Here is a 23,366-nt window from a genome sequence, read left to right as displayed (position 1 = left end):
GCTGCGAGGACTCTCGTGTAGGAGGTATTCAAACCTGGACACAGCCCTGAGCCACTCGGTCTAGCTCCGAGTTACAAAGGTCCCTGCTCACCTAGACCCTGCTGTGAGCTTATTCCTTCAGTTCCCTGCTGGCAGAGGCAGGATTCGAGCAAGCAGCCTGCACCCAGGACCTCAGGGCTGAACACCAGTCCGATTTTCCACCCCCTTTTGTCACCCTTGAGGAACAAGCCAGACACTGCTCAGCAAAACTCTTGTCCTTGGTGAGGACAATATTAACAGCTTCCCCACCTGGCAGTCAGCAGGACAAGAGAACAAGCACTCCCTCCAAACCACACAAGAGGTTTTGTTTTAGTGCTGAGGAAGGACCGACTACTTTTCCTCCATATATTCAGCAATTCAAAAGAACCAGGGACAGACAGGCAATGTTATATATTCGTGGAGTCCAGCAGTGAGTCCTAAATGCTGGAAAGTATCCAACGCCATGCATTTATTTAACGTAACAAAGAGCAGTACGGTGACTCAGGAAATTGCAGGCTGCAGCTAAAGGACACACGAAAGACAGACGTTCTGGTAAAATAGGGAATATCTTCTGGACCCACTTAACCAAGGTCAACCTACTTTGCGGTGCAGACACATAGCAGAGCTCCTGGTGGTGCCTGGAGCTGGAGGGGATGGCGGCATCCCTGGTGCCCCAGTTTCAAAGCCTCACTCCTCAGCTCTGCAGAGGACAGAGACTGGGCTCAAGTATTGTCCTTGTCTGAATAAGCGTGATGTGGAAGCTCCTCACATAGCTCTCTGTGGGTCTCGCTGTATGGGAATTGTTTCCAGTTCCCTCTATAAGGAAAAGTTTCCACAGATACCAGGAAACCACAGTGTTTTTACAACCCAGGAGATAAGATGGGCAAGGGTCCCCCTTCCAGTCCTATGTGCCTGAGAACAGAAGACACGTAAAAGGACAATGACATGTCCTCATAAGAGCCCTTCTACAAGCATTACTTTTCTCTAATTAAAATCCCAGGTAGGTTATTTTTCTTCATATCAGACATACCTCTTTTTTTGTACTGGATCCAAGAGGTTGCAGGGTACTTATTACCTGTAGTATAGCAGTGGGGGTTCAACCCGTGAGTTTCCCCCCCTTACGTGCACCGTCCCTCATGACAACTGCGAATTTCCTTGTGTTACTGGAGGGCAACCACGGATGCTCTTCGGACAGCATCCTTCACGCTGAATCTCTGCTGTGAGGCTGATGGCATAGCTCCCAGTGATGTGCTGGGCAGGGGGGCTGCAGAAGCGGGACCTAGACAGAGACACAAGTGTTTTGAGGTCTCAGATGCCTGCGAGGAGCTGGTCTAAGAGAGAAAGCTCACAGAGCATGGTAGAACAGATTTATGCTTTAATTCTGGCTTTTCCTCACCTCGAGTGCCTGACATTGCAACTTGTTTATATATGCACTTTCTTCATGCACTAGAGTCCCCTGACTCCCCTGTTTAGGGGATTGCAGGTTCTCCTTTTTGTGTGTTTGGATGTATATATGTATGTATACATGTATATATCCCATGTGCTGATATTTTCCCTCAGTTTCACTCTTCTCCATCCTTTCCCTGCACAAAAGAGATGTTTTCTTTCCCTTCATGAGGGAATTCAAACCCAAACATACCTACGGTGCTTGCTAAGCAAGCAGCTGGATAATGCTGTTCAGCAGCTGAGGGCTGAAACTGCTGTTTCCCATTTCAGCCAACTCTGCTCTTCCAGCACGGCTCAACAAACGTCTGCCTCTCCACCCCAGCAGGATTATGAGCTGCTGCTCTCCCACTTCTGAAATGCTGTGCTCCCACACCAGATACTCTTGCTACTGGCAGGGTACACCCCACAATACTTCAGCAAGTGGATAGTAAAATTATAAAATATCTAAGACAGGCTATGCGGTTGATGTACTTGAAGGCATATTCATGTAATTAATTCCATACTAATTGATGATTATTAACAGTTAACTGTTACATGGTGGTGTATTGCTATGACTGGTAGAGTAAGGCATTAATAATTTAAAGGCAAAAGAACTGTTAAACATATGTGGTTTTGGTAAAAACAAAAAAATGTAATAAACTTCTGGCAAACAGCTGTTTTCACCGAACATGTTTATCATAGAGAAGGTTTGTATTTCTTTCATATCTGTTTCAACTTTCCAATTTGCTTGTTTCCCCCCATTATCGCAAAAAACAATTCTGAATTTTGAAAGCAGTTCTCAGTGTTATGCAAGCTGGTGCCAGCTCACTGGCCCACTAACAAAAGCCTCAGGAATTTGCCCTGGCATTGGCTAGTCTACACTGGGAACAAAGTTTAACAACTTTGCTACTAAACAAACTGCTACTAAGGTGAAGTTAAAAGGCTGCTTCACTCAGAGACCCAAACTTCTGTAAACTTCTCCTCAAGACTACTAAAGGATGGGTTAGCTACTTTAAAAACAGCAGCATATTTATTTGTTTCGGAACCAAACAACATTCTTGCCATCCTTGGCGAATCTAAAAAAAAAGAAAAAGATTTTTTTTCCCCCCACTAAAGAGGGCTGGGGCACAGAGCACAGGAGAAGCTGATGGAGCTGGGTTTGTTCAGCTTGGGAAAGGGAAGGCTGGAGGATCCTACTGCCATCAGCAACTACCTTGTAACAGAGGAGACAGTCAGGCTTTTCTCACAGACACAATGAAAGGACAAATTGCCATAGGCACAAGCTGCAGAAAGGGAAAACTTGACCAGAAGGAAAAAACATCTTCCCCACGGGAGCAGTGCTGCCCTGGGACAGGCCCAGAAAGGTTGTGAAGTCTCCATCCTAGGAGATGCTCCAGCCATGACTAGACGCAGCCCTCAGCAACCTGATTTAGCTTTGGGGCCAGCCTTGTTCTGAGCAGGGAGTCAGGGGACTCCATCTATGACTCCATGACTCTGCCATGAGCCTAGAAGTCCTCAGAACCAAAAGACAACCTTTACACTATCAGCTGACAGAAACCAGATTTAATAAATTAGAACATTTACCTTACTGCAAACCAGGAGTTCACCTAGAAGCCTTCCCTGCCTGCCTCACAAAACCCACAGCAGCATCCAAAGCCTGACCCTTCACCTTTGCTCACGATTTCCAAACATGTCAGGAAAGGATCCCCTGTCCCGAGAAGCAGCCCTCTTACAGTTAGGCAGCTTATCCTTGCATTAATCCTCCATCTCAAGAAGATGTTAAACCTCAAGTCCCTCCGGCACTATGCTGGAAGCCTCTTCCAGTCCTCATCACACCCTCAGAAAGAGACGGGTCGAGTATGCTGCTGCTGGTGGCCATGCTGCTCCCAGCCTTACCACCAGTGGCATCCCTTGCCAATAATAATGCAAAGCATCGCCTCGACCTCAGGGCCTCCGACGGCATCCCTGCCTTCCTCTCTTGCGACTTCCCTCACTGCAGCTGCTGCAAAGCCATTGAAATGTGTGGCCCCCAAGGTACAGCCTTGACTGCCACCAGGAATGACTGCTTCGGCAGCATTTCCTAGAGCCACCCAGAGCTTTTCTTTCTTCTCTTGCATCTCTCCCACCCATTTAATGCTTCAGTGCTTCGTGCCCTCCTCTGTGCTTCCTTCCCTGCAAGCACCACCCCAGGCTTCTCCGGACCACCGCAGCTGCCAGCAGAGCTCTGCACCGTAACCAGTGGCCCCTCCACTCCAAACTTCCATCCGCCAGCACAGCCTTGGGCATATCCACATCAAACAGGAACCTAGATGGGAGATTGTTCCACACTCCTGTGTCACATCTGGTTTCCTAGTAAGGCTGGGCACAAGGCGACTCGCATTAGAGATGAAGTGTGGATGTGGGGCAGTGCCCACGCTAAGTCTGAGCTGGTACAATCCATTTTTCTGGGGCTCTGCCTGCATCACTCATCAGTCATTATCTTAAGACTGTTCCCAAGGTCCTAACCCCGCTACTTGACCCGTGAGATGCTTTACCAAGGAAGTGATTTGGGCGCAGCACCGTGCTCTGTCGGCCCTGGTTTCCACAGAGGCTGTGGCTACACCCATTAAGGTGTCATGCAGCACCCTGTGCCTCCAAAAGTCAGGGAGAAAACCGCCAGAGAAACCAAGCATGGCAGTACGATGCCCTCAAAAGTGCAGGACTGTGCAGCAGCACTGCGAAGGCAATAGCTCTGTGGCCCAAACCCAAGTCTGGGGGTCATTTTGGGTGATCATTCACACGGGAAAAAGCTGGTTCTCGGATCTAGAGAACAAACATCTAGAATGATGTTTGTTTGCATCTTACTTTTTCAAATACATCTCATTTTGCTTCTGTGGTCAAACAAGAAGCGTCTCGCTGAGCAAGTAGTCTCTGTGGAATCACATAGGACTTCAGTCACCCATCCACATAAGCACAGCTGGCCTTGGGCTGGGAGGGAAACGTTTGTACCGGCAGCCCAACCTGCTTGTGGAGGCACTGAACCCAAACAAACCGTTAGGATGCCTCATTCCCTCTCAATTCCTTCTTCCTCCCCTCGTTTTCTGAACTTTGAGCATCTCTGCTCAGTAAATCCTTTCTGCGTCTTTCTGCACTCAGGGTTCAGACCAGCTGACCCATCGCAGGGCTCACATGTGGGCAACTGTAAGCCATGGGATGTTCCCAGTGACCAGCCAGAACCCTCCAGAGTGAGGACAGGAGTCCCTGCAAGGACGCACACCCTATAGCAGCCATGGACTCAAACAAACAAGAAGGTAAAGCAACCTCTAATTTCACTTCTTGATAGTATGAAAGAGAGTTAGGAAGAAAGCTGCCCTCATACAACATGTTGCCAGCCACCAACCAGCCCCACCAAAACACCTCTTAGCTGTGGCAGCTGTGGGCAAATGCTCCCTTCTTTTAGTTTCACAGAAATATTTGGGGTTTGAAGTTTTCTGTATCTTGTTTTAAAAACACCTCCCTTTTCCCCTCTGGAAAATAATCCCGTGGCATATGTCAATGCCATATGGGAAGTCATTCTCCTCTCCTGCCTTGGGACGCAGAGAGAATTCCAGCTGTCAAAAGCTGCATCTTACTGCAGTGAGGATCTGCTACTCTCCCCCACGTGCTTTGTTGCAAGGGGTTCTTGCTCATGTCAGTGCCACATCCCAGACTTCTGCACTGGTCCTGACCCGCCAAGCACCAAGAGATATCCATGCCACGCTGCCTGAACACAACCAGTCCTGCTACAGTCAGCAGCACTTCTAGGAAGCGTGCAAAGCCCACAGGTTTCAGGTCCAGGGTTTTAGTGGTTATGGGTTTAAGATGTTCTTCTTGCAGAGGACTGTGGGGCAGGTGGTGCTCTTTCCACCCCAAACCATTGGCAGCACTGTGCTCTGCCTTGCCACCTGGGAGATGATTGTGTCCATGTGCTGAGGAACTCCCAGAACTAACAAAGAGCAAAGGGAGCAGCCTTCAGGAGTGCCCACGACTGCCAGCTCAGGAGAGAGAGCCTGGATCATTTCTAGCCCTCTTTAAAGATGCTTGCTGGTGCCAACATTCATTCATGGCATGGGTAACACAAGAGTTAATTCCTCTATTATTCTTATTCTAATTTGACTAAATTAGGTCTGTGTACCTAGGCCCCTGCACTGTAGCAGGCTGAAAAGGAAATTAACTCAAGGATTTTTTTCCAATTAATTGGCATGCCCCCACGGGCTGCAGACGTTCGCTGCAGAAATTGGGAGATAACCACGAAGCCCCCTGCTTCCCAACTGCGAGGGAGCCACGCTCTGCTCCAGCTCCCGGCAGTGACTTTGCAGAGTTGACCTGGGTAGGACTGGGTACATACAGAGAGTGCTTCTGCTCACGGTAAAGGTGGGAAGTAAAAGCACGGAAGCAGAGATCCTCTCCACTCTTCCGGCCTTTCTCAGTCGCACTTCCCTGCTTTGAGTGTGTTTGAGGACATTACAGACTGACCCACCTCCTCCAAAACCAAATGAAAGATCCCTGCAGACTTCTACAGGGCTGGCTCAAGCCCCCTGTGTTATTTATTAGTTTGAAAAACACACAAAGAAAATGAGATAAGAGAGAGCCCGTGGCCCTTCCTTGTTGTGCTACCCTTGTACCTGCCATCTCTAACTCTTCACAAAGCACCCAATATGCCCACCATTTTGCAGGAAGAGCAGCTCCCTGTCCTCCACGCATCTGATTTGTATTGTGCTATTAATTAAGAAATATGCCTTCTTGCTCTTTTTGGGTCAGTCATTACCACCCTCACAGTAAGACTCCAGCATTAACCTTTACATCAGAACAGACCTGTACCTTGGAGTTTTCTTGCAGCAAGTACACTGGCTGCTTTCTCAAGCCCCAACTCCAGGAATCCAAAGAAAGTTTCATCATTCCCTTCAGGCCAAAAGTTGGTTTCCAGTTCATGAGGTTGCCTAAAACAAACAAACAAACAAACAGAACACCTGAAAAAACAGACCCTGAAGGGCCAAACTGTAAAATAAAAACAACTTGTCATTTAGAAGATGAACCTTGGCACTTGGTGAGAGCTGGCTGATCAGTTTTGACCCCAAACAGCTGGCAATGCTGGTGATGGTTATTCCTCCCAGTAAGCTTGCTGTCCCATTTTCCTCGGGAAGAACCTTGGGGAATACTCCCTGGAGGGTCAGCGTCTGACCCTATAACCAACGTCCATGTCTACAAGACTGACTGGCACAAGGAGCAAATGGCACACAGGCAGAGAGGGGCACACGGCCTCTCCTCCTCTGCCTCTCGCTTCCTCGAGTCACTAGGGAATTTGCTTACATTCCTCTGAATCAGGACAAATTCTAGAGACCAGAATAGGGCCAATGCATAGGTGCCCTTGGCAGTAACCCATATTCCCCCTCACGGGCAAAGTAATCAGAACGTAGGTGTGCCTTGTAAAGCTCTTGACTTCCAGGCTTCAACTTTCCACTTCATGGACTTACTAACTGCCTAAAGCCCTCCCTGCACCTATTTCAGGCCTCTGCAGGACCAAATTTCTGTGGTTTTGAAGGCTCAGGTGGGTAAGGCACTGAGCATTTGCAGGCAGCATGGGAAGAGGGAGCCTGGCTTCCCCCAGAATCAGGCATGGGGTCATGAGCCACACTGGTGGCTGGCAGCAGAGAGGGGTGAAGCAAACTATTGGAGGCAAGAGAAAACCCACCTTGTGAATTGATGTTACCGAGGGGAGGCAGTACAAATGAGGAACCAGGTGGCATAGTATTTTCTGGGAGGTAAAGGCCAGCAGAGCCTGACATAGGGAATAAAATGGGAACCGATGGGCAATCAAATTGCAATCTCCTCAAAGTGCCAGTTCAGCACGACCAGCAGTAACTTCTAGTGGATAATTGAGGGTTTCTGCATAAAAGAGACAGTGTTAGAAAAGGAAAATAATAAATACATACTTTTTTTTCAATCAAAAACTCTGTAATACCTAGAAATGATGTCTCTGCAGTGCCCAAATTGCTTTTGCAAAACAGATATAAGCTCCTCCATGAATTAACTCTGTTTCAGAAACGTTAAACCTAGCTCCATTACACAAGATCAGGTGGGAATCACAATGCCACAAGAAAACAGGAATTCAGAACTAATGAAAATGCATTTTCAGGTGTTACAAAAGACACCATTACGGCTTAGAACGCATTGTGACAAAATATAACTTAGAGCTTACAATATACAGACCAGACCAGCCTTTTTAGAAGGATAATAAAAATAATTCCAAATAGTACAGGATGAAAAAAATTCTCACAATTGCAGAATTGAAGAAGAAAACTAAAGCTGCTTCATGGGAAAACTCTCTTACTGAAGGCTGGTACACAGAACTGAACTTTCCAGGGGGCAATTTAGTTCTAGTAGGGCATAAAGTGGTTTCTCACTCCTTTGCAGGGATCAGTTCTGGACAGATACAGGGCAGCAAATGAGGTGAATTTAACATCTGATTTAGTTGAGCCGTTCCCATTTTACAGCTGCAGTTTATTTTACAAACTATATAGTGTCCACACCTCCTGAAGTGAGACGTGAGTCCTTTAAAACTGATTTGTACCTCAAGAGGGACTTTCAAACCCTCTGTTCCAGTTATTTATAGCAACCATAATAAGTCATTTTAATTGACTGAAGTTCTTTATTCCCACAGGAGAGACTGAAAGTGTGCCTGTGAGTACCCCTGCAACACAGATTTCCCAGGTAAAGATGAGCAAAATGCCCTAAATAACTCCAAGATTTTAAAGAGTTACTAATAGATAACCAGTAGTTAAAGCTAAACTAAGTGGAAGGAGAAATGTAGGCACTTACATGGAACAGGGCATCTAAAACGCACACACTGCATGAACAAACGTCATACATATCACATCTCGGGCCTCATCTTAAAAGACACTCCAGTAAAATTTCCCTGCCCACAACCACTTGTGTCTAGACAGGTGATTTGTGCGCTCAGCTAATTAACTAACTGGCATCATTACCACCAATTAGAGAATGCCAATTTACTGAGCCGGAGGCAGATTTCATGGCTGAGCTCTGATGAGCTTTCTCCAAACCCACTGAACTGTCCCAGGAGCAAGGATGTGTGATTGCCACGGTGTGGGGGGTGGGTCTTCCACAACAGGAAGCAAGTCTCCTGGGGGCTCTGGGTTATCCTGGCAGCCTCACGGCTCCTCGGACCACGGGGTACTACTGCCCAAAAGTCCAGGGCAGCTGAGCAGGCACTGAGCCTTGCTGCATGCCTCTGCTTGGGTCCTCAGCCCAGAGCTTGGAAACCCTGTGTTTGGTGATCAGGATTGCCAGAGCTCTGCAGCTGCTCTTGGAGCTGGTGTTTTGGCTGCCATTAGCCACTGTGGATGTGATGAGATTGCCTGCATCGTGGCTCAGGGAGCACCCCGCCTGGAGGACGCAGGGTCAGTGTCTCCAGAGCGATACTTCCAAAGCATTTCCAGTCTGCAGGAAATGCGGTGGCGTTTTGAGCACTTTAAACCTTTTCCAGTTCAACCTGCAAGTGTACTCTGACAGAGGAACGTTTCCCTGAACTGGAAACCTTGGCTGTTTGAGACCAGCCTCATCACCACTGCGACACCGCTGTCCCCAGTCGCTCCTAAGTGCACCACGGCAAGTGGCTGCAGTTACAGGATGCCCCGCGCTGTAAGAGAGAAGCCACTGCTTTCCATTAACAAGGCACTGCTTCTCCTGCCTCATCCTCTTTTCCCATCCAGACGGCTCCAAGGAGATGTGACTGGGCTGCTGAAAAGTCCAGTGCAGTGAGCCCGATGTGCATGGAAAGCATGCAAGCTGCAGGACGAGTGTGCTGGGAAACCTCTCTCTCTAGCAGATACACTCTTAGGGCCAGGCTGCCTGCAGCCATAAATCTGCTGCCTTCCCGCTCTGAGGCATTGCGAGCCTTCCTAATGCTTGGCCGTAGTAGTGCTGCCTGTGACAAACACTACAGCAGGTAGCTGTACTAGATATTTGCTGCTCTCTGGTAAGAGAATACCTCATACAACCCTGAAACATCAGATGCAGGCACTGTGGAAAGCGTCGGGCTTTGTGACAGGTTAGTCTCAGGCAGCATCGCTAACAAGACATGAAAGTCCTCCTGGGTGACACAATGGTTACTGCTTCAAATTAACCACATTCAGATGACATGCAAAGTGATGGGCAGTAGGTAAGCTGGGAAGTAACACAGACAGTGCTCCTTTGTTGCCACAGAAGGTTTTGCTCTCTCCTAGGACATATTTCTAACAGTACAGTTAGTCCTGTGCAGTGCTTCTTCATCATGAAACCATTTTCTACTGGTTTTGACAGTCTTCAGCTCAAGGTCCATGAGAGCAGGCACAGTGCTAGTGTAAGGACCCTAAGGCAGCTGCCAAGGGCTGCCTCGAAGATGCAGACCCCAAAACAGCTCAACTAATGCTGGGGGAGATGTGTGGACACCGCTACTAATGAAAGCAAAGGCTTCCTTGCTTCCATGTGGGCACTCCCAGTGGCAGCTAGAGCAGTAAGCCCAGCTCACCAAGGCTTTCCATCTGCTTCCCAACGTTTTCCATGTTTTCCATCTCAGGCCATGCTACCCATAAGCCATTCTCATCTCCCAGTCACAACCTTCTTCCTTGGGCTGCCTTTAAGTCTGAACAAAGCTTCATGCAGCAGCAGCAGCAGTCACCATTTTTTGCAGACAGCTCAAATTGCTTGCACCTGCCAAGGGAAGATGGCAAGGCTCTGCAGCTTTGCTGCCTCTGGTCCTGGAAGCAGCATCTATTCCTTCCCCTTTGGGGACAGCATGGCAGCTGAGACAGGAGGAGAGGCTCAGCAAAGATCTCACAGGCATTTTTAAGTTCACTCGTACAAAGTAAAAATCAAAACCATGCTGAGAAATGGTTCTTGTTTGTCCTCTGATCTCACCCTTCTCATCTCCCCCTTACCACCACGACTTCCTCCATGTGGTTGATTCCCCTCTCTATGTAAGAAGTGATTGCTCCCCTCTGGGCCTCTACAGAGAGCTCATATTCCCCTTGGGTTGGAGATCAAGTGAGAGTCACAAGCGACTGCTGCTCATTGTCCTTTGAGTCATGCAAAACCAGGAGGAGATTCCCTAATTTCCTCACGCACAGCTACCTTTCAGAGCACAGCACAGTTACTTCATCTGAGATGTTACCTGCAGGGTTTTTCCTCACACAGCTGAGGGAAAGGGAGGCAGGTAAAATAGGACTCCCGATGTTGGTTTTTTTTTTTTTTTTTTTTTTTGGAACAGACACTCAGACACTTGTCAGTTCTTGGGCAGGTTCTAAGGATGCCCTGTGACCTTGCAGATTCATTTATCCTCTAGGGATCAGGTAGTTCAAATTAACTTGCTAAAGTGTGTTCCTCTTCATTTATTCCCATGAATAGGTGGAACCAGGTAACATACTACAGTTAAACTCTTGCCATGTTTCCATGCTAGTATAAAACATCCTTTTTATTTTTTTTTTGGTGTACACTGCACTGTAGATGTTTTAGAAACACTGAATTGGCTTGACTTTCCAAGAGTTCACAAACCAGCGAACTTTCTCATTCTGCAAGCATACTCATCTGGGCAAGACATAAGCATGAGCCAATGCTGCACAGGCTTCCATTTGTTGTAGCAGCCCATGGGATTGAATGAGCTCAACCTAAAATCCAGTGCTCAAGCACTATGCTGCAGGAGTTCATGGGTGTGTTGCTCCTATACCGCTCCACTCAAGCTTGGATGAAACTTGCATGCAATGCTGCAAGACTGTTTATGCTTCCTATCTATGCTTCAAGCCGTGAAGGCAGCAGAGGAGGGAGTTCTCAGGGTTTCAGGACTTCACGCACGCTCTGGCAGATCTGGCTGATCGATACTGCTGCTTTCATCCATCCAATCGCAAAGTGAAATGCAAATATAAGATGCATTTCTGTATCCGAAATAGCTGTTTGCCAGCCACCTGGGGCCAAGGAAGGGTGTCCCTGGCAGGATAGACCCAGGCTGGGGCCCGGAGCAGCGTCCTGCGGGATACACACAGGAACCAAGCTAGCAGGGTGACTGGAAAAGCAGAGGTTGGCCAATAGTGAGCCCCCAAATAAAAAAGTGACCTTCTGCTCTTAGATACATTAGCTGAAACACAGGGGATAGTTTAGTCCAGTCTGTACTCCAGATCTCTTTTGGCTGCCTGTACTTTGGCTTCGCCACGCAAGGACACTGAATTCCCTGCAGTAGTCCTTTTTTTGTTGTTGTTGACTTTGCTGATGCCTAGCAGTTTTTGACTCTGGCACCTCTAGATCTGCACTGACTATCACCCCGTACCCTTTGCAAAGGATCTGTCTAGATTAGCCCCTTCCTTGAAGCATCTGAGGAGGATACAGCCAGACTTGAAGGCAGTAGCATTTCATTTTGAGCCTATTCTACCCGAATGTAGGTACCTCTAGGGCCAGCTTCCAGGCTGCCTCCACTTGGAGGCTGCAAAGTCCCCACCCTGAAGCAGATCTCTAGAGCAGATCTGACGAATCACACCTTTTCACTTTGAGGAAAATACACAATGCCTAATCCCGATGCAGGCTAGCAGAGAGACTTTGCCTCAGCAACATAAGCTTAATGTTTAAGGGACTGGCAAGCACCTGTGAGCAGGGATGGGAATATTAACATTTTGCACACCTGCAGTACTTTATGTCCCCTCTGCTTCTCCAGGCACGTACAATAGGACGTTTGATGATGCCGGGGCCATCTGACTCACCTTGCTAGGCGCTGGTAAACGCACAGATACCAGAAGCAGTGTGGTTTGCCTCCCCTAGCAGCCATGGCTCCACGCAGCTCCTCTAACCCTCCAGGCTACACTCACTGCTCACAGGGCAACAACCACTGTGACAGGAAGGTGTCCACTGTGTAGGGGCTGAATCAAGGGATCCTGAGCTCCAGCTCGCCTGGGGAATTAGGGATGACTGCCTGAGGAGGGAAGATATCCTCTGCCCCCACCTCCAGCCTCTTGTTCTCCCCCTGTCCCATCCCAGCTCCTGTCAGTCCCACTCCTCCTGCCCAGGCAGCTCTGGGAATGTGTAGGGGACCTGTGGGGTAGGCACTGGGGTAGAAGTGGGGATGTCAGGCAGACGTCCTCTGTAAAGATGCTGTTGGTGTTGATCAGAGGAGGATGGTGCATGCCATTGCCCCGAGGTATCGGAAGCCATCTCTGCTCCATTTACAGGACTCAAGCGCCTGAGTTCCCCGGGGTGGCTGTCCTCTTACCATCAATGCTCCAGTTTTGGACTCAGTTTATAACCAGATGTTAGGCCGAATTTCTGTTGTAAAGGTAAAAAACACTGGTACCGAAGCGCCTTGGGCCGCGACCTCGCCGTGGGCTTTGTGCAGGCAGAACAAGCGCCTTGCTCACAGCAGTGGGGGCAGAGCTCAGGGCTGACGGCCCAAGGTATCCCTGAAGAGGGTGTCCCCGCTTGGCAAGCTGCCTGTGTCCCCTCACTGCCCACCTCCAAACCTGCCTCGCCTGCTTGCTGTGCCAGCCCAGCTCGCCCCGCTCTGTCTCCTGCTTCGCCCAGCTGTCAACCGGCTGCCTTCAGCTTAGGTTGGGAGCTCTTCCAGCAGCACTAGAGCCTCTAGGGACAGAAAATAGGGAGAGTGGGCACACTGCCCATGCCAGGGGAAACCCCCCCACTCCCTCCCCATCACAAGTTAAGAGCTGTCTCTTTCCCTGGAAAGGGCCCAGTGATAAAGGACAGAGCTGCTCCACAGCCCTCTGAGAGTGAGGAGGTGCTCGACCTATCCGGGGAGAGCACCAGCCCCACAGGCATACGGGGGAGGAGGTCTTGCTCAAAACCTGTCACATTCTTGACTGCTCAGCTGCTTTTGGCATTGATAATCTGGCTGCTGTTACTGAAAACCTTCTTGGCATGTTTCAGGCTGTCCCGTCCTTCTGGAGACTGACAGGCTGCAACCTGCCAGGGGGCGTGGAAAAACTCTGGGTGCAAAAAGGGGCACATGGATTGCCCAAGTCAAACACCTCCTACCATGGAGCTGAACCTCCCCCCATGTCTCCCAGCTGTAACAGGAGGAGGAGAAAGAGGACAGCACCTTACAGGAGGGTTACACCCAGCCTTCATGCCACTCTGAGCCACGCGTGACCCTCGAGGACACAGCCACCTGTGTCTGGGAGGAGGGACTGAACCCACCGTGTTTGTGGTTCCTCTAGTTGCAGGCATTAGCCTCTGAGTTGAAGGCGGGTTTCACAGAAGCAATGCAGGAGCTGTCGCGAATCCAGCATGGCGAGTACGCCCTGGAGGAGAAGGTCAAGAGCTGCCGCTGTGCCATGGAAGAGAAAGTGGCTGAGATGAAGAACTCCCTCAACACCTTCAAGGTAGGAGCACAGCTAGCAGGGGGCTGCACACCTGCCACGCTAGCTCGGGCGGCGTGGAGCTTTTCCCTGCCTCCATCAACCCTTCCTGCTCTCAAAGAAAATGAATGGGCAGTTGTTTCAGATGTATCTGCTGCAGTTCCTTTGGCTTTGCATCTTCCCTCCAGAACTCCAACCCGAATGTAAAACACATGTTTAGCCTTCTTGAGGGGCCACCAGACAGCGCTGCCTGCTGCCTTGGGAACAAGAGACCCCTGCTCAGGGCTGCACATACAGCAGGCATACAGCATGTTCACAGGCAGTTGCTGTGCCATACCTCTCCCCAGGTCAGGTCTCCTGCATTTCCTGCAGGAACCAAAGCTGCTGGGGAGCAAGGAATTAATACAAAACCCTGAAGCTTTTGAAGTTGAGTTCCCACACGGCTGGGAGGAAGCGCTGCCTGGTTTGATCTGGCCCAAGGGGATAAAGACAAAGGGCTGGGGAGAGAGCCTAGCAAGAGGGCCTGATGTGCACTTTAAACCAGTCAGCGTCTCCATACAGAAACTGGATGGCTGCCTGTCAGGAGGCAGGCAGAGGAACCGTTTTGTTGTTTTTATAGTAAATTTTCCCCATGGGGTTTTGCTGAGTCAATAATACCTTGTGAAGTTAAAGAAGGCCGCTTACCAGAAAAACCTGTTACTGTTCCTCTGATGGGGAGAGATGGATGGTGCTGAGCAGGAGCCCCGTGGTCCCAGCGGAGCAAGGCAGACAACAGGAAACATAAGGGCACGTGGCAGAGATCTCCAAAGCAGCCAGAGGCAGGGTTATCTAGGACAGGGATATGCGGGGAAGAGGGGTTTCAAAATCAAGACACGAGCAGTTATGCAAGCAACAGGAGTGGCAAAAGCTGATCTCCTTCTGCCTCATGCCCACGCTGACTGTCTAAACAAATTCCTGGTGAAGCCACCTCCTCACTCAGGGAAAATCCTTCTCCTTTGGTTTACAGGAACTTCATGCATCAGAGAGCTCTATGTACACTTAAGGCTTGGTTGAAACTGCCTGAGGGATGCCAATGGGGAGGACATGCTGACAGCGAGCCACACACAAAGCAAGGTTACAGCAGGCATAATTTCTTTAGAAAATCAGGCTAAAAAGGCAGCTTTCCAGGCCCTAATTCAACCGGTAATAGATGAAGCCCTACATCTCCGTGTCCCTGCAGTGCCTTAACCACGGGACCTTATGGACCTGTAATCAAATTAAGGATTGCCACACTGTGCATGGCACGTATTACACATGTTAGACTTGAAACAAAAGAGATGAAACAAAAAATCACAGGGACACTCTCCTGCAGCACCCCAAAACACCTCCAGTCCACACCTGCCACGTGCTCTATAAGGCTGACAGGCACAGTGGGAATGCTTGTGCTTTTGCTTGTTTCTCAGGAGGAGCTCAGCGATGCAAAGTCAATGATTGAAGAAATCAGTGCCAAGCAGGAGGAAATGCAACAGAAAATTGAGCAGCTTCAGCAGGAGAAGAGGCGGGAATCACGGAAAGTGAAAGCTAAGTAAGGGCCTGAACTCCAGGGTTCCAGAAGTGCTAATTAGCAGTGGTGTCCATTCTGCTCATTTCCTTACAACTTCATCTCAGTCTTTTCCTAGCTGGACATATGTATAAATCCTGATTATTACTGGAAGCTCCAGCCTTCAGTTCCCCCCAGGCTTTTAGACATCTACCCCATAGAGCAAGTACAGCAGATACACACCAACACCTTGGTGAGATTCCAGCAGCAATAGCCCCAGCAGCCCGCAGGGAAAGCAGGTCCTGGTGGAACAAACAGACCTGCTGGGGAAGAAATACTATCATAAGTCAGGAGCCCTCACCATTAAAAGCTATCCCAAAGGCAACCCCATCCAGACAATAGTGTTGCAATTTCCCCTCTCTTCTCCCGCTGCCAAGCGTGCAGGCCTCAGCAGGCTCCTGACTGTGCAGCCATGATCTGTTTTCTCGTCACCAGCTTTTTCTTCTCTGAGCAGGGACACACTGGAGCATGTTTGCACACTGCTGGGCCACACTGTTGCTGTGATGTGAGGAGGCAGACTGCCCGTCCACCTTGGCCCTGATTAGCCTCCCTCTTGATGATGGATGTACAACTGCCTTGGTGCAAACACTTGGCTAGCCAAATCTAGGCTAGCCCCTGAGCTAATTAAGCCATTTAATTGGATAAAATATGCTCTGCAAAAGAACAGATCTGAAATAACCTTCTCCTATAAGCAGTGAAGTTACTTCCATAACATTGTTCATGAACTTCATGCATCGAATCCAATTCCTTTCCTAGTATCTGCTGGAGTTGTCCTACTTCTGACTCTGTGCTTGTACTGCTGACTGCCACAAGTGCAGCAGAGGATTCCTGTTTTCCAGCTGTCTCATTGTTTGTGTTTGTACAGAAGAGCACAGAAGGATGATCACAGCTCACAGACAGTGCCTACACCTCTCCAGGGCAGCCCGTTTCGATCCATTAACCTCCCAGAACCTGTGATGATCAATGAAGATTTTACAAGCCTTTTGCACAATGTGACTTATGAAAAAGGTAGGAAAGACAGTAGGCAAGTGCAGTGCCTTCCTCAGGAAAAAAGTCCAGAAAAGGTCACTGGTTTAAGAGGACACCGTGTTTTACTAAGGTGTCATCAGCAGGAAGAGAATGGGGGTGCAGCACAGCTGCAGCACAGCTCCTGGGTCTGTGCATGCACCTCAGGGTTGTGTCTCAGTAACTCATGGCCTCAACACTGGCCTGGATTCAGGAGATGCTGCTCTGTGACAAGTGTTCCAAAAGCCATTTCTTGCCTCCTCCAAGAAAAGGGAAGTAGGCTGGATCTTCTTCCCTGATATGCTAGTGGCACAAACACACAACCAAGTAGAAGCCCCTGAAAAAAATGCTACAACCTGTGGAGTTGTTTTCATGTAAGGGAGCAGAGCACAGAAGGGAGGATCACAGGGACTGGACTGACAGGACATTTGGTGTCATTAAGGGGACACACCAGTGGTTCATTTGACAAGACGACATGGGAGCTGATACATCAGCTGGTACATATGCACACCGGGCTGGTGCTATCACTGCCAGCAAGGACAAGCCAGAATTGCTCGGGCTCCGAGGTCACACAACACTGAGCATAACAGGGACCCCACGTTAGCCTGCCTGCAAGTGCAACTGAAACAAAGACTTCAGGAAAAGCCACAACAGTAAGGAGTAGCTTTTTCTTCAACAGAGGATTAACAGGGGTGTTCCCATCCCAAAAAAGTGAAAGGGTAGAAGATCTAACCATACAGACCGGGTTGGGCAGGAAGAAGTGTGCTTTACAGCCATCTTCCCTCATAACATTTCCCTTTGCTCTTCAACAGTGTCTGACACCAGGATCATGCCAATAGGAGACGGAAGCGTTAAGGTCGTAGCAGGTCCAGGTAGGAAAATATTGAACTGCTAAAAATACCAAACACAGTAGGACTAATTGAATTAGAGCACTTACTTTACTGCACTAAGAAATGCTTTCAGAGAATACATTTCATAAGCATGGCTTTCACTTCGCCATGGTCCCCTATTATCATACTTGTAGCTGAGATGCGAAGATAAATCCAGATCCCTGAAGTGCCAAATAACTGATGGACAATGCAACACACTGATATTCAGCAGGCAAAGACTTTGCTGCTTCTGCAGGTTCTAAGTGCCTTTGCAGAAAGGAAGAGTCGAGGCTCACTGGTAGGGCAAAAAATAATTGGAAAGCCATCCTGCCACTTGGGAAGAGATGGTCTTTGCAGTTACTACACACCAGTAGAGCTGGTGAGCTGATTATTCACCCACCACCTTCCAGATTCCTCATAGACATGCCTGAATGCCTCATAGTCATGCAAAGGAGTTTCTCTGGCAAAAAAAAAAAAAAAAGGTTAAGAACCGAGTGAAAGCCCTAGTAAGGAAACACTAAGGATCCTGGCCAGCAATAGGACACACAAGAACAACTGTCAGATGTTTGCAGTGTTCACTTGAAGCACTCACTGTTCTGGACAGCTCTTTTGCTAGAATCCACTTAAAAAAAAAAAGAAAAAAGAACAAAGCTATAGAAGATGGTTCATTGCAACCCAAATTCAAACTATTTGCATTAAAGTAATTCCAGACCAGCGGCACTACTTTACCCTCTCCTACATTCTCTGTGATGTAATAGCCTCAGGCTATCAGTCCTGCTACTGCTTATATAATCACTACTGAAAGCTTTAAGAGCAATGACAGTTTACATCTATTAAGAGTGGCATTTAAATCTTATTTACATTTTGTATTCCAGAATACCTGTCAATAAACTTGTTGTATTAACAAGTCCTTAGGCATCCCAAAGCCCTGAAGTGCAACCGTACTTGGAACGTATCTTTTTTCTTTTCTAACTGGCATCTGATTCTGCACCTTATTTAGTCTGAAAATAAGTGATGGAAGAGTGCAAGCCTGGTTCTGCGGAAGTGCTCACCAACTGTACTTCCATTTGTAGTTGTAAATTAACTCTACAAGGGTTTACAAACACTTGCAAAGCAGGGAGAATGCTTCAAGCTCCCCTTCCAGCACATTAGGTGGATGATAACGCAGGTAATCTACCAGCTGTTTTATAACCTATCAACTAAGACGTCACGACCCATGCAGCTCTTTGCCATTGCAGGACCAACCCTGGAGACAGACGACAGCCTCAAGCCTTCCTTGACAACAGATGGCCAGTCAAAGGTGCATCTGCCATCAACAGTATGGAAGCAGCCCAAGGACACCAAGGACTGGGGAGACGAATACATCTCCAAAGAGCAACCAGAAAGAGGGAAAGACATGGGCCAAAGCAGATACAGCTCAGCTGACAACATTATATGTGAACCCTCTTTGGCTGGTAAGGGCAGAGGGGAAAGAAAATGTGGGCAGAGAGGCTCAAAGCTGCACTCATACCTGGCATGAGCTTGTAATTACGTTTTACAGACGGAGACATACAAGCCAGTCTTCTCTGCTGGGAGGGAATGCCTCAGAGTCTCCAAGACTTCTGGTCTTTATTATTGCTGGCCTGTGCCATCAGAAAATACACAAACACATTCTGCAGCCAGGACACCCATTCCCCTTTCCAAGACCCGGCAGGTTCAGAGTATTAGTGGGGTTGTGGACAGTGCAGCTACTTACGTGGGTGAAAAGTACAACTTCTCATTCTGTGGGAAACTTGATGTGAATCCCTGGTGTGGGTTATTTTGCCTTTGATAGCTTTAATTTTTCCTAAGAGTTCAGGGAAAAAAGCGTAATTCACAGGGCAGAACACATTTGCTTTGGAGCTTTCTTAGCAAGCAATGCAACTCCAGTCATATCTGGGGCACACTGTAGCATGAGGCTAGAATTCTGTATTTTGGATAAAGCTGACATGGAGACAAGACATTGACCTAATTTTCAGCAGTTTCTGCTTTCATGACTTAATGTCAGTTCACCAGGGAAAATGTACTCTAACATGAGGCTGTCCTTGAGGTCAGCATTTCCTCATTTTTCAAACTTAACCATTATCTTCTGAAAGCCAAAAGGCAGAACATCGCTTTGGAGCTGCTGGAGTCAGAAAGGAAATACGTCATCAACCTTTCCCTGATCCTGAAGATCAAGGCCACATTGCAAGGGCCAGATGTGAAAAGGAGCACCAAAGAGAGAAGGTACTTCATTTAGTGTGCTCTCTCTTCTGGGGAATGTTCTTCAGTCTATTCTGCTTCACCCTCTTTACCACTTTTCTTTCATCCACACAGACCTTTAAACGATTAAAGCTTTTTTCCAGTTGAAAATCAGAAGCAGTGGGAGGTTTCCGCAGTGATTAAAGACTAAATAATAAGCCCCCGGCCAGTAGCTGCCATCAGGTATCAATATATACAGACATACACATGTATTTACATGCTGATAAAGATCTGTGGGACTGACCCAGCTCAGCAATTTTAAACAGCTTTTAAACAGCTCCAGTCAACTACACAACAAATGGGAGAGTCAGCCTAAGACACCTTCAAAACACTGAATAATAGTCTTTAGGAAGAGGGTACCTGCATGTACATAGCAGTCAAAGCAGGGCCTCCTGGTGCAATCAGGACTCCAACAAAAATAGTTAATAATATCTGTGTGTAAAGTAAGCCTGTGCTGAGCGTCTGTGAATGCAAACTTCAGCAGTACAGGCTTTAAGGCTGAGCTTCTGCTCCCCGTAACCGGTCTGATATTGTCTCCCTTCAGTTTCTTCCCCAACTCCCTGCGGTACCTGGTCCAGCAGCACGTCGATTTACTTCACGCTCTCCAGGAGCGAGTCCTGAGCTGGCCACGCCAAGGGATCCTAGGAGACATCTTCCTGAAGTTAACGAACGATGAGGTATGTTACAAACCTTTCTAAACTCTTCTGCTAATAATATATGATGTTTTAGCAGAATGATGGCCCGCAGGCAAGCCAGGATACCTTTCAGTAGAAGGGCTGGACTGTGAAGCTGTGGCTAGGGTAACGCCCTTCCAGCCAGCCCCCTTTGAGTGCAGTCCCAGTACACTGTAGCCCCTCTTGGTTGGTCAGGGTGTCCACATGCTAGACCCACCTGGGGGCCCACAGGGACACAGCACAGCCTGGTATTAAATGCATGAACACAGACCTGGTTGCAGGAGCCACACATGAGCCTCGACAGCTTGGATGTCTGTATTCACAGTGAAGGTATGAGAAGAGCCTAATTTTTTCATATGCTCCCCTCCTCCAATACATTTTGCTCACTTCTGACAAGCAGGTGGGCAGGACCCTCATCCTATATGGTTTGTAGCTCCAAGTAAAACAGCCCCTGAGCTGTTGTATCATGTTGCCCATTTGTCCATAGGCCAGCACCTCCTTTTCAGGGTGAAGGTCTGCCCAACCCACAGCAAGCAATGGGACCTTTCCTAGAAGGATGTGTAAAATCCTGATCTGATGCTTTATGAGTTTTAAGACTCTTACATACAAGAAAAAATTTCTTCCTCTCCAGACTCCCTACCCCTCCCACCTGCTACAAAGTTTAATATGCTATACTCAACAGCTGAGCCATTCTTTTAAAATCAAGTCCTGAGCCCTCAAAGCTTTATACAGTTAGCAGTTCTTCTGCACTGATGAGCTCCCAGGAGTGATCGGAGGGCTATCAACAGTTTTTCATTCTAGCTGGCTCTATGACCAAATATTTCTCTTAAGTTTCTTTGTTCTTTTTCCCCCCTCTGCTCTTTCCTCATTTATAAGAACAATTTTCTGGACTACTATGTTGCTTACCTGAGGGACCTGCCAGAATGCATCTCTCTGATCCACGTGGTCATCCTGAAGGAGGTAAACTTCCTGCCTGCTTCACAGACACGTTAATGGCAACATTCATGCCTGGCTTTCTTCCTGTTAGGCCTTCCCACGACAAGACTTTTCTGCCAAGCCAGTTGTTCTGTTACTGAATACCAGTTTCTTGAATGTTGCCGTGGCTGACAGGCGTTTGCACCTACAAAAAGTAACTTTAACATGTTCACCACTGTGTGTAACCAAAACTGTATTCCTGCTGTGACGTGAAGTGGTATTTCAGATCAAACCTCCTAGAAAGCACACACATGCTATCCAGACCTGTCCTGGCCAAATAGAACATCTCTGGAATAACAGAGGACCTGTCCAAACAGGGACACCAAATCTGAGACTCTCGGTGCTAAAGTGCTTGTACTGTTTGTACTGTTCAGCTTTAGGTATCTGGTCTCATCCTTGATTCTTGTTTTAAACTAGGGAAATTAAAAACGTAGTTTTAAAGTCCAATAACTAAATCACATGAATTTGTTTCCAAGACACCTGAAGGAGTCAATCTCACTTTGTTCAATTCCATTTGGGACTTCATTCTGAACAACAGTATCTAGTTGGGGTTTCAATGAAATTTGACTAGCACACTTCAAACATACACCCCTACTGCATCAGGCTGAGTGTACCCCACAGATAACCCCCTGCTAACGCTGCTAGAAGGATGAAGACCACTCTGTTGTCACACAACTGGTGTACTTCTCTGAACGGTTATGACTACTAACGGTAAAGCACTCATAAAAGACCAGAATTATTTGGAAGCAGGCACGTTTTATGGGTGGGAGAGACTCTGAAGTTGCTTTCTCTATTTCAGGTAGAAGAAGAAATCAAATCTGATCTCTACATTCTGTTCTTCCATATAGTCCAGCGAATCCCTGAATACCTCATTCACCTACAGGTAGGGCCCCAGGATGGAAACTGTCTTGTTGAACTCTTATGACAAGGCATGACTTAACTCAAAGCTGGTACACACGCATGTACAGCTACAGGGCTTCTGGCTAACTCAAAGGAAAAGCCAGCTCACCCACTTGCCCTCACAGAGCCAACCTCTCCCCTGGGAAACCAAGAGCTCTGTAACTCCTGTAACAGAGCTGGCCTCTTTGCTGAGTGAGCCACATGCCTTTTAGCTGAAAGACTGAGAAGACTAGAGGCTGCAAGGGGTAAACAACTATTCCTATGCAAAGCTTGCTTAAAAACAGTTCACAGGAAGGCAATCTGAATTGTACTAAAATATTTCAGACAAGGCAAAAAAAATTATTTATCCAATGCTAAACTCAACCAGTTAGTCACGCACACCTCTCATGATTACATTTATGGTAGTTACTCATGTATTTGCACTGGAATAGTAGGTTGCAGGCCCTGTCCAAGTCCTTCAGAAACTGGTGCTGTCTAGAAAAGCTCCCATAACGCACAGGGCAGCGCCATGTATACTCCGGAGTGCTAATCTATGGTCCCAAATAGCACATTCTCCCCAGAAAGGGTTAGGACACCCTCCAAATTATCTGCTCTCCTCTGTGCCCCAGAACGTCCTGAAGTTCACGGAGCAAGAGCATCCTGACTATTACCTGCTGCTGGTGTGTGTGCAGCGCCTCCGGGTTTTCATCTCACACTACAGCCTCCTCTTCCAATGCAACGAAGATCTGCTTATACAGAAGAGGAAAAAGCTGAAGAAGTAAGCACAACATCAGCTCATTCTCTCAAGCACCAGGGAAAGGGAGGTGTGGGGCCAGCCCGGTAACATGGGGTTTAGGTCCCAGGCAAGAGCAATGGGCACATTGCTCTACTGAAATAAAACAAAGCCCTATGCATATGAATGTTGAAAAAAGCCCACTATTGGCATTTGTTCTTCAAACTGAGGTCAGATTTGGGGCGGACCCTTCCACCTAACTCTAAGAGTGAAAGGGAATTCAGTTTAATCCTTCGTAAACATAGCAGCCACACGTTTCTTCACAGCATTTGATTCCTTAAACTGATGGCAAAGTCACTCCTCAGTGGGAGAATACAATGGGACTTAACTGCTTCAGCAGCTTGGGGCTGCTGAACACCATGCGTGTGGCCTGAAACCCTGCACAAGCTAACCAAAGACTGGGAAAGAACAGCGTTACTTTATTTTACTGATGGAGGGGGGTGGGGGAAACAAATGCCTCCCATAACCTGTTTGAGGTGAAATGTGGCAGTACAGACCTTGAACGTAAATTCTCCAGTTGTGGTT

General features: G+C 47.9%; 3 protein-coding genes across 6 annotated transcripts in view; 1 reads left to right on the top strand and 2 right to left on the bottom strand.

The window, feature by feature from the left end:
• Window positions 1–23,366, bottom strand: part of DHX57 (DExH-box helicase 57) — a 68,931-nt gene that overhangs the window by 17,459 nt on the left and 28,106 nt on the right. The gene's annotated exons all lie outside the window — the stretch shown is intronic.
• LOC308191775 (uncharacterized protein) lies at window positions 7–18,623 on the bottom strand. Of its 3 annotated transcripts, XM_080584596.1 has the most exons (7): window positions 17,411–18,623; window positions 17,135–17,283; window positions 15,571–15,650; window positions 14,493–14,636; window positions 7,154–7,240; window positions 6,277–6,401; window positions 7–1,297 (listed from the first exon to the last, which is right to left on the bottom strand). In XM_080584596.1, the coding sequence occupies exons 2-7, from the start codon at window positions 17,167–17,169 to the stop codon at window positions 1,220–1,222; spliced, it is 549 nt and encodes a 182-aa protein (XP_080440722.1). In that variant the 5' UTR covers window positions 17,170–17,283; window positions 17,411–18,623; the 3' UTR covers window positions 7–1,219. The 3 variants fall into 3 exon arrangements, 2 of the variants coding, with proteins under 2 accessions (XP_080440722.1, XP_080440723.1); XM_080584597.1 differs by lacking the exon at window positions 17,411–18,623 and having other exon boundaries at window positions 12–1,297; window positions 6,283–6,401; window positions 17,135–17,184; XR_013948267.1 differs by lacking the exons at window positions 17,135–17,283; window positions 17,411–18,623 and having other exon boundaries at window positions 6,283–6,401; window positions 7,154–13,751; window positions 15,571–17,112.
• The window catches only part of ARHGEF33 (Rho guanine nucleotide exchange factor 33), a 34,168-nt gene continuing 13,036 nt past the window's right edge, over window positions 2,235–23,366 (top strand). The window contains exons 1-13 of the mRNA XM_080584590.1: window positions 2,235–4,733; window positions 8,123–8,172; window positions 9,192–9,236; window positions 13,668–13,832; window positions 15,251–15,372; window positions 16,253–16,395; window positions 17,205–17,264; window positions 18,500–18,715; window positions 19,376–19,505; window positions 20,065–20,197; window positions 21,071–21,154; window positions 21,969–22,052; window positions 22,678–22,826. Coding sequence (XP_080440716.1) covers window positions 4,712–4,733; window positions 8,123–8,172; window positions 9,192–9,236; window positions 13,668–13,832; window positions 15,251–15,372; window positions 16,253–16,395; window positions 17,205–17,264; window positions 18,500–18,715; window positions 19,376–19,505; window positions 20,065–20,197; window positions 21,071–21,154; window positions 21,969–22,052; window positions 22,678–22,826 — 1,403 coding nt within the window. The 5' untranslated portion in view covers window positions 2,235–4,711. The remainder of the gene's footprint in view (window positions 4,734–8,122; window positions 8,173–9,191; window positions 9,237–13,667; window positions 13,833–15,250; window positions 15,373–16,252; window positions 16,396–17,204; window positions 17,265–18,499; window positions 18,716–19,375; window positions 19,506–20,064; window positions 20,198–21,070; window positions 21,155–21,968; window positions 22,053–22,677; window positions 22,827–23,366) is intronic.

The sequence above is a fragment of the Anser brachyrhynchus genome (genome assembly GCF_964034855.1).
Source record: "Anser brachyrhynchus genome assembly, chromosome: 3".
Lineage (NCBI taxonomy): Eukaryota > Metazoa > Chordata > Aves > Anseriformes > Anatidae > Anser > Anser brachyrhynchus.
Note: the sequence above shows the minus strand (reverse complement) of the source record. Positions and strands in the feature narration are given on the sequence as shown.